The sequence below is a fragment of the Mobula birostris genome, chromosome 15 (assembly GCF_030028105.1).
Source record: "Mobula birostris isolate sMobBir1 chromosome 15, sMobBir1.hap1, whole genome shotgun sequence".
NCBI lineage: Eukaryota > Metazoa > Chordata > Chondrichthyes > Myliobatiformes > Myliobatidae > Mobula > Mobula birostris.
In genome coordinates this window covers 15,428,185-15,438,411 of record NC_092384.1, presented here as the reverse complement: position 1 = coordinate 15,438,411, position 10,227 = coordinate 15,428,185, and the positions used below count along the sequence as shown (strand labels likewise).

The window sequence follows — 10,227 nt, the reverse complement described above, 5'->3', positions numbered from 1 at the left end:
AACAGGAACGGGAATAAGAGTTAAAATGTGTGGCCACCAGGAGGTTCCACTTCTGGCAGATGCAGCAGAGGTGTTCGATGAAACGGTCCCCCAATTTACGACGGGTGTCACCAATGAAGCCGCATTGGGAGCACTGGATACAGTAGACTACACCAGCAAATTCACAGGTGAAGTGTTGCCTCACCTGGAAGGACTGTTTGGGGTCCTGAATAGGGGTGAGGGAGGAAGTGAATGGACAGGGATAGCTCTTTAGCTGCTTGCAGGGATAAGTGCTGTGAGGAAGATTAGTGGGGAGGGATGAATAGGCGGGAGAATCATGGAGTGATTCCTGCGGAATGTGGAGAGTTGCAGGGGAGGGGGTAGTGAGGTAAAGATGTGTTCTTATCTGTTAGAATTGGCTACTGTTCCCTTTATCATAAATATCCTTCCTCATGGACTTGACAGGTAATTTACTGAAATGTTACAGGGACTAAGACAAAATCTTGATCCGAGGAACATTGGGAACTGTTGTAATCCATCAGAAATGTGTAATCGTAATTAATGATAGTTCCACTCACCCTTTGCCATTTTGGATTGTGTTTGTGGTGGAGAGCAGAAAAACACAATGTAATTATTAATTTCCCTTTTAGTGACCTGATAGTGGAGGGACCAAGGACAATGAAAATGAGTTGTGGCAGGTATGTTAGTATTCTTTGAAACAATGGGGAGAAGTACTCTTTCCTACCTCACTGAGCTTTCCCAGTTCATTATGGGAACGTACTGGGAGACAAATCATAAAATTCCAGTTTGCAGTGGGGCTGCAATTTTCTTGCTCCTGAAAGGGAAAACTAACATGGAACCTCTGGAAAAGGTAAGAACATCTAGATTGAACATCTGATTCTGATTCTGAATGGTAACAGTTTTATTAATTTTAATTAGCTACAAACAACTGAGACATTGATTGAAAATTATTTGATGATGATACACATGTGGCATTATGCCTGCACTATCAATAGTGCCTGTGCATGAATTGCAGATGCTAGTGTAAGCTGTTCTTTGGACATTCGTCAATGTGGAGTGTGGTGGCGTGTTTTATATGTTCCAGGTTCAAAGTTAATTTATTATCAATGTACATATATGTCACCATTTACCACTCTGAGATTCATTTTCTTGTGTACATACTCAGTAAATCCAAGAAAAATAATAGAATCTGTGAAAGTCTGTACCCAAAAGGAAGGACAACAAATGTGCAAAAGACAGCAAACTGTGCAGATACAAAAGGAAAAAAGGAAATAATAAATAAATAAGCAAGCAAGCAATCAGTATTGAAAATATGAGATGAAGAACCCATGAAAGTGAGTCCATAGGTTGTGGAAACAGTTCAGTGATGGTCTGAGTGAAGTTATCCCCACTGCTTCAAGAGTCTAATGGATGAGGGCTAATAACTATTCCTGAACCTGAGGCTCCTGCAACTTCTTCCTGATGGCAGCAGTGAGAAAAAAGCATAGCCAAGGTCGTGGGAGTCTTTGATGATGGATGCAGCTTTCCTACAACAGTGCCTCATGTAGATGTGTCATTGGTGGGGAGGCTTTGCCCACAATGGACTGGGCTGTATCCACTACATTGTTTTTTAGGATTTTCCATTCACAGGCATTAGTGTTTCCATACCAGGCCGTGATACAACCAGTCAATATGTTTACTCCCCACCACACATCTATAGAAGTCTGCTAAAGTTTCAGATGTCATGCCGAATCTTTGCAAACTTCTAAGGCAGTAGAGGTTTTGTAATTGCACCCACATGCTCTGATCCCCTGATGAGGACTGGCTCATGGACCTTTGGTTTCCTCCTCCTGAGGTCAATTGTCTGCTCCTTGGTCTTGTTGACATTGAGTGAGGGGTTGTTGTTGTGGCACCACTCAGCCAGACTTTCAATCTCCCCCCCCCCCCCATATGCTGATTTATCGCCACATTTAACTTGGCCAATGACAGTGGCATCATCAGCAAATGTATTGGAACTGTGCTTAGCCTCACAGTCATAAGTATAAAGTGAGTAGAGCAAGGAGCTAAGTACACAGCCTTGTGGTGCACCTGTACTGATGGAGATTGTGGAGGAGATGTTGCCAATCCAAACTGACTGGGGTCTGCAGGTGAGGAAATTGAGGATCTAATTGCACGAGAAAGTATTGAGGACAAGGTCTTGAACACTTATTGATTTGTTTTGATGCGATAATACTATTGAATGCCATGCTCTAGTCAATGAAGAGAATTCTGATGCATGCATATTTGCTGTCCAGGATTGAGTGAACAGCCAATAAGATGGCATCTGCTGTGGACCTGTTGTGCTGGTGGGTAAATTGAAGCCATCTTGAGAAGCAACTTGGATCTGCTTCAATTTGCCCACTGTAGTTGATATGTTTTATCACTCAACTCTCAAAGCACTTCATCATCGTGTATGTAATTGACACTGGATGATAGTCATTGAGGCAGATTATCATGTTCTTCTTAGGCACTGGTATAATTGAAGCCTGCTTGAAGCAGGTGGTACCTCAGGCTGTTAAGTGAGAGGTTAAAGATCTCAGTGAACTGCACAGGTCTTTAGTACTTGGCCAGATATCCCATCTGGGTCGGATGCTTTCCATGGGTTAACCTGCCTGAAGGCAGCTCTCACATTAGCCTCAGAGACTGAAATCGCAAGATCATCAGTGGCTGTGGGAGTTTGTGAAGGTACCTCCATGTTTTGTCAGTTAAAGTGAGCATAGAAGGCATTGAGCTCATCTGGGAGTGAAGCCTTGTTGTCACCTATGTTGCTTGGTTTCACTTTATACGAGTTGATGGTACTTAAGCCCTGTTTATGTTTACGTTAATGTTGCTGTTTAGTACTTGTGAGTCATATTTATGAAGAGCTTTGTAGGTAATTAGGTTCTGTGTACTTTTTCACTGCCAACACCATGGACAAGACCTGTACCTGTCTCCCTTTGATGTGTATGGCATATCTGCGGTGCAATATGTATATCTGAATGCGGATAAGGTAATTGAAGTGAAATGTCCAAGTATATGAATTGTTTTTATGAATATATCCATTGATGAATCAGATTTAGAAGTGGCTTTATATGAGGTGCAAAGGTCAGATGTGATGTATGTGTTCATAAGTGTATTTTTTAGGGTCTCCTTTACACAGACACAGGTAGTTTTACATGGTAAAATATGTAACCGTTTTAGCAACTGCAGAAGACGTTTGTGTTGGGTTTCCCCTAATAGATTTAGCACTAACCAACACCTAAAACAGATTATGCTGTGTGTCTCCAAATTGTGACAGCCACTACACTTCAAAAATTTCTTAATTAACTGTAAAGCACTTCGGTTCATCCTGAGATGTGAAATATACTGAATAAATGCAGCTGTTTTTTTTAAAGATGCAAATCACTGTGAGCCTAATTCTTAATAACTTATGAAGCTCACTCTTAACTGCTACTTTTCACAAAACAAAATGTAAGTCCAAAGCAGTATCACTTTTCTGACTTTTCTTCTTCATCTGGAACCTCCACGGACAGAATTTGTTCCTTTAACCCATCACGTGAAGGAGACATCTTGATCGAGACAGAGGAATCCATTGTTTCTGAAATGACCTCATCATCGTCATCATCAACGTCCTCCGTCATTTTTCCCAAAACAGGTGACCGGCGATGAACAGGAGAGGGAGGAGGTTGTGGGATAGGCTAGACAGTGGGGAGGAAAGGGTGCAAGAAAGAGACAAAAAGCAATGATATGACCAGCATAGATAACACATTACCTATTTCTCATCTCCTATTCGGAGATCTAGTATTCAATTAGGGAATGAGACAGGGCAGGTGACAGAAGTTGGTGTAGGAGAACACTTCGCATCTAATGCTCAGAATGACATTAGTTTCAAAGTAGTTATGGAAAAGGATAGGTCAGGTCCTCAGGTTGAGACTCTAATTTGGAGAAACGCCAATTCTAATGGTATCAGAATGGATCTGGGAAGAGTCAAATGGGACAGGCTGTTTTCTGGCAAAGGTCTACTTGGTAAGTGAGAGGCTTTCAAAAGTGAAATTTTGGGAGTATAGAATTTGTATGTCCCTGTCAGAATAAAAGGCAAGGATAACAGCTTTGGGGAACCTTGGGGCCATGGTTAAGAAAAATAAGGTATGGACAGGCAGGAGCAATCAAAGTACTTGAGTATAAGAAATCCAAGAGAATGCTTAATAAGAAAATCAGGAGGGTTAAAAGAAGGCATGAGGTTACTCTAGCAGACAACATGAAGGAGAATCCCAAGGGCTTCTACAGATATACTGTATTAAGAGCAAAAGAATAACAAGGGACAAACTGGACCTCTGGAAGATCAGAGTGGTAAGGATAGGCCTCACAAGGTGAGCAGCAGGGCACTGAGGAGTGTGGTAGAACGGAGGGATCTGGGAATCAGGTAGATAGGGTTGTAAAGAAAACTTTTGGCACGTTGACTTTTAAATCAATGTATTGAGTACAGGAGTTGGGATGTTATGTTGAAATTGTACAAGATGTTGGTGAGGCCTAATTTGGAGCATTGTGTCCAGGTTTGGTCACTTACCTACAGGAAAGATATAAATAAGGTTGAAAGAGTGCAGAGAAAATTTACGAGGATGTAGCGGTACTTGAGGACCTGAGTTATAGGGAAAGGATGAACAGGTTAGAACTTTATTCCTGGAGTGTAGAAGATTGTGGGGAGATGTGATAGAAGTATACAAAATTATGAGGGGAATAGATGGGGTAAATGTAAGCAGGCTTTTTCCACTGAGGATGGGTGAGACTAGAACCTTGGGTCATGGGTGAAAGGTGAGAAGTTTAAGGGGAACATGGGGGGGACTTCTTCACTCAGAGGTTGGTGAGAATGTGGAATGAGCTGCCTGTGCAAGTGGTTGATGCGGGGTTGATTTCAGCATTTAAGAGAGATTTGGATAGGTATGTGGATAGGAGGGGTATGGAGGGCTATGGTCCAGGTGCAGGCTCATGGGACTAGACAGATTAATGGACCCACATGGACTAGATGGGCTGAAGGGCCTGTTTCTGTGCTGTAGTATTCTGTGACTCTATGAATCTAGACAAGCAAGTACAACTGTTACAAGTGACACGTTTTCACACAGGATATTCGGGCATGAAGCGCTTGACGGCGGCATGCACTAAAATTGATGACCCTTCCATTTTCCCTCCTGAACACTTACTTTCTTGAGAAATTTCATTGTTTTGTGAGTTTATGGATGCAGATCACACTTTACCTTAGTACAATGGAGGGCTATGTAGGAGGGAAGGGTTAGAATGGTTGAAAGGTCAGTACAACGTTGTGAGCTGAAGGGCCTGTACTGTGTTGTAGTGCTCTATGTTCTATCCACTTAGATTGGAAAATGCAGCATGGCTAGAAAGCAGAGCATATTAAGATATCCCTTCTTTGAGGTTCACTTCAGGTTAAGGGAACTAGAGATCAGGTTACTGTTTTTGCATAGAAAGCTGATGGCCCCCTGTCATTGTTGCCCTGTTTTTTGGGAGGAGCAGCATGTAAATGATTGCTACTTGTAAGTGAATTGACAGGATGGGAGAAGTTTAAACTCAAAAATGCAAACAAAATGAAGTCAGATCAAAATGCAGAGTATTCATGCATACTCCAATTGACCAGCACATATGGAGTTGCAGCTAAAGACAGAAACAGATATCATTTCAGGTCAGTGACCTTAGCTATTATATCTTTTTCTCTCTCTATAGATGGTGTCTGGTCAACTAAGTCTATCTGCAGTATTTCTGTTTCATTTCAGTTTACCAGTATCTACAATAATTTGATTTTGAAAAATCCTGAATAGTTTTTCAAATAGGGTCATTTTTGTACGTAACCTTTACCCACATTTCCTCTTATTTTCCTCACTAACTTACCACTCTGGCCTCTCATATTTCTGCATTCTATATAATGCAAATCATATACTCTCCACATATCTGGTTGAGATCAGCCCCCAACAACATTCGTGCGCTCAACACCATTCAGAACAAAGCTGACTGCTTCACTGGCAGCACATCCACCGTTCTAAACATTTGCTCCCTCCACCACCAGCTCACTGTAGCTGCTCTGTGCTGTGTGCATCTACAAAATGTTCTGCAGTTACCTGGCAAAGTCTACTTCAAAAGGATGTCTTAAGCCTGCAGCTCATGCCACCAAGGACAGTGAATGACTGGGAACATCACCAACAGCAGTGCCCCTCTGAGTCACACACAATCCTTGTTTGAAAAATATATCACTGTTTCTTCAACTTTGTTGGTTCTAAACCCAAAACTTTCTGGACAATAACATTGTGAGAGTAGTTTAACTGGGCACCAGCACTTCAAGAAGGCAGATCAGGAAGGGTTTTAAGGTAATCTAATTTGGTTTTATGCTTAGATGCCGCAAGTGAATATTTTTTTTAATTCTCCTAGGTCCTTGATGATACAAGTTTGGACCATTTCCCTGATTGTTTTTCTAGTATTGGACAACAGATTTCTCCATAAGCCCTGCATCATTACCAAAGTATGGGCTCAGAGAAGGCAATAACCTTGTGGCAGTATCTTGCACGGTTAGAGAAGGTGGCACATCATCACTTCTCAAAGGTAACCAGGTGTTGGCAATTAAACTGCTCCTGTGAGTCATGCCCATGACATGAAAAATGAATAAAGGAGTAAATAAACAGGGTTACATGGGATAAGGAGTGGGGTAAACAATGGCCTTTGCTACAAATGACTGACTTGACAGCTCCATGTTTGCCGGTCAGAAGCCATACCAGCCAAACTGACTGCGAAATGCAGCTTACCTTTCCCAAAGGGCACGGCTGACATTGTTACTATAACAATCCAACATCTTCTTGGTTACTGGCAATTGTGCCAGCTTTTTGTTTACATCATTTTAAAACCTGAATTCCAGTTCTCATTCTATTTTCGTAGGATTGGAACTCGTGGGCCCTGACTTACAGCAACATAAATATTACACTACCATATCAGGCAGGGTAATTTCTTCAGTTCTATTAGCAAGTTCCTCTCTGTTAGTAGAATGCTCTCAGTGCTGACGCAAAGAGATACTTCACTCTAGTTTGTGTTTTTACTATGTTTTTCATCAGGATGAAGTTCCTTTTGTTGGAATGTGGCATTGAATTTTGCAGTCCCAGAACTCCATTTTTATGTGTGTTGCTTGAAATTCCAGCACCTGCAGATTTCCTCGTGTTTGTGTTGTTGTTTTCTTACTGGGGCTTGACACAGGGAGATCAAGGCATTGCTACTGCTGGGTGATGGGGTGGATAGATGGTATGGATGAAACTGTTTACAGCTGTGGCATGAAACCAGGTTCATAATGAACTGGCATTATCACAGGCAGCAATTCATCAGGAGCCCATTTTGTTTACTGATGGAGACTAGATTAATTCCCACTCTCTCAGTTTTGCTTGGACATAAACGATGGAAAATAATCAGACAGCATTCTTCCATGGTGTCATTATAATCTTTGTGCTTCCAAAGGCATGTGTGAAGTTTGCTGCCAAATCCAGTAAAAGCAGACAATGTAAAATACGGCAAATGCTGGAAAGCAGATTGAGTTAAATATCTGTCATTACAGGTTCTGCTGAGGTGAACTCTAAAAGATCTTCCCATTAAGAAATGCCGTTCAACTGTGGGTGGAATCATAAAATAAGCCTGGTTCGTTTGCCCAGATGAATTTCTTGGTAGGGATCTTTGGACAGTATTGGAAGCTAGGCGGATGTTTCCCAAGCTGACTACAACTAACTCAACTTCGGACAGAAATGTGTATAGTCCATTACCATCTGTACTTAAAACTCTGGAGAGGTTTTGTCAATGAATTTTAAATATCCTTCCATGTTCCCATATTCATCTTGTTATTTATGCTGTCAAACTGTTGTCAGGTTTACCCCTAACAGTGATGAACTGTTTAAGTTTCTGCCCTTTTTAAAAAAAAATCTATTACTAACAGTTCAAAGTATGAACATTTGTTTCTAGAAGATCTTCACATAATCCTACCTGCATGCTGGCAGATTCCATAAGTTTCTTCTTAATAAGAGAGAATGTTCCTTTGATTCCATATTTTCCTGCTACTGAGAGGGCTGCGAGAAATAATTTAGGAGTCTCAGGTCTGGGTGGGATGATGTGCTGGAATCCTTTTGGTCCTGGCTTTACTGGTTTTCCACCATCCTTAGAAAGAAGTTTTCTGCAGGTAAATCGCAAAGGTAATTACTTGGTATCATTTTATCAGTATAAACTCTAATCTAGCAAAAATCAGCCAATACAGTGTTTATTTAGATTACAGACAAGTGACTAGTAGCATTAACTAACAGTGCATCTAGGTGCAGGGATAAGATTCAGATCAGCATTCACTAGTCATATCCAAAGTGTAGAATAACTAATATTCTCCTGTGATACAACTTTACTGAGAGGCATTGTACGGATGAAGATTCATCAGTGATCTTACCCAGTTTAGGGGCACCATATAGACCTGGATTCACTAGATTTGAAATCTATCATTCTTAGATGTGAAATTAGCACGTGATTTAGCATCAATTGTGATTTGTATCAAGTATTTCAAACCACTAATCTTTGTATCTAAAGGACACTTACAGCTTCATTCATAAAGGACATGTTTCTAATTCTTACACAATGCCTCCTGATTAGACTCCCTTTCTACCTTAACAGTTGCACTTAATATCTTGAAAACATCATTAAAGTTCTCTCCTAAAGAATTCAACCCTAGTTTGTGTAATCTCTCATTTTAAATGTACTCTTGGGGTTCCAGTATTATTCTGACATCTGTCGGGCCAGTACATCATTCCTAAAGAAATCAGTGATGTTTGTTAGGCAAAACCTGCATTTTACAAAAGTATTCATGTTCTCTAAGAGCAGATGAGCACTTTCTAAGTGTTTAGTTGATTTACTCTTAATGATAGATTGTACTAATTGCCCAACAACAGATTTTCAGCCAGCTGATCTATAATTCTGTTTTTCCTCTTTAGCAGTAGTTTTGGAGCTAGAGTAGGTCACATAACTATTTATGTCAGCTCTGCCATTTAATGAGATTGTAGTTGATCTGATTATAATCCAACTCTGCATTCACCGGAGCACAGTGACTAGTTGCAAACTGCTCCCTACAGATCCACTCATTGCTTTTAGTCATTCTCTGCATGTCCTCAGCACACGAACTGATAATTCCTATTTTTGTAGGCGTTTTGTTTTACTTCCGTGTTGCCCCTTTTGTATCTGGTCCCTGAATAATTAAAGCTGGTTCTGGAGCACATTAAGTACTTTTCTGAACACCTCCTGATGATTTACTGCCATTTTACCCACTAGCAGATTTGGTCAGTGTATTGTAGATATATTGTCTCATTGGGTTAAAGCCAGACTGAATTCAGCCTAGAACCTTAGCTATTTTGCCTTTCTCACCATCAAACATTGTTAAACTCAGTGAGAAACTTTGAAAACACACTCCTAAAACTCACTTCCTTTCTAGCATCAGGTTGTCAGCCAGAGCACATGGACGTTCAAACTACCCATTTAAATCCTTTTGCTCTCGTCACAGGCTTCATCTAACCTCTGGATTTGCACATTCTAACATACCACTGCTTCTATCATAGATCATGCACACATCTCTCAATAACATTGTGTTTAAAATGTATGCCTACAGCAGTGTTTCAATTGGCTGATCTCTCTCTCTCTCTCTCTCTCTGAGTTCTATGAACAGGATTTACATATACAAGAAAACTGCTAGCATTGGGATTTGGATTAGAATTTCACATGTGGGATTCAAAGATTACAGCAGTGAATCAAATCCTGCCATAATGGAAAATAAAATTGCAGATGTTGGAATTTGAAACAAAATTGGAAATGCTGGAAGAACTTAACCAGTTGAGCAGTCCAGTGTTTCTGTTTCTGGTTCAAGTTCAGCAGCAAGACCAGGGTTTCTACATCCTCCCTAGGATGAGTTCCTTAACTTCAGCTGTATTATTGCCAGCAAGACTGCTCAAAATATTCAAATGACATGTAATTTCCTGACATTGGTGACATGATTGGCAGGCTAGCTTGTGGGTTCCCCAATTCACTCGCTATCAAGAAAAGTCTAAGCTATTGGGACCAGGCCATTTCCTGGTGGGGGTGCACTCATAGGACTTTATTCCCTGGAGTGTAGGAGAATGAAGGGAGATTTGATAAAGATATACAAAATTATGAGGGAGAGAGATAGGGTAA

At 40.8% G+C, this 10,227-nt stretch overlaps 1 protein-coding gene across 1 annotated transcript in view; it reads right to left on the bottom strand.

Annotated features, from left to right (window-relative positions):
• Nucleotides 1-3,485: 3,485 nt before the first annotated feature.
• Nucleotides 3,486-10,227, bottom strand: part of LOC140210387 (cyclic nucleotide-gated channel beta-1-like) — a 91,215-nt gene continuing 84,473 nt past the window's right edge. The window contains exons 23-24 of the mRNA XM_072279305.1: nucleotides 8,014-8,200; nucleotides 3,486-3,695 (exon numbers count right to left, since the gene is read on the bottom strand). Of these exons, the coding sequence (XP_072135406.1) occupies nucleotides 3,486-3,695; nucleotides 8,014-8,200 (397 nt within the window). The remainder of the gene's footprint in view (nucleotides 3,696-8,013; nucleotides 8,201-10,227) is intronic.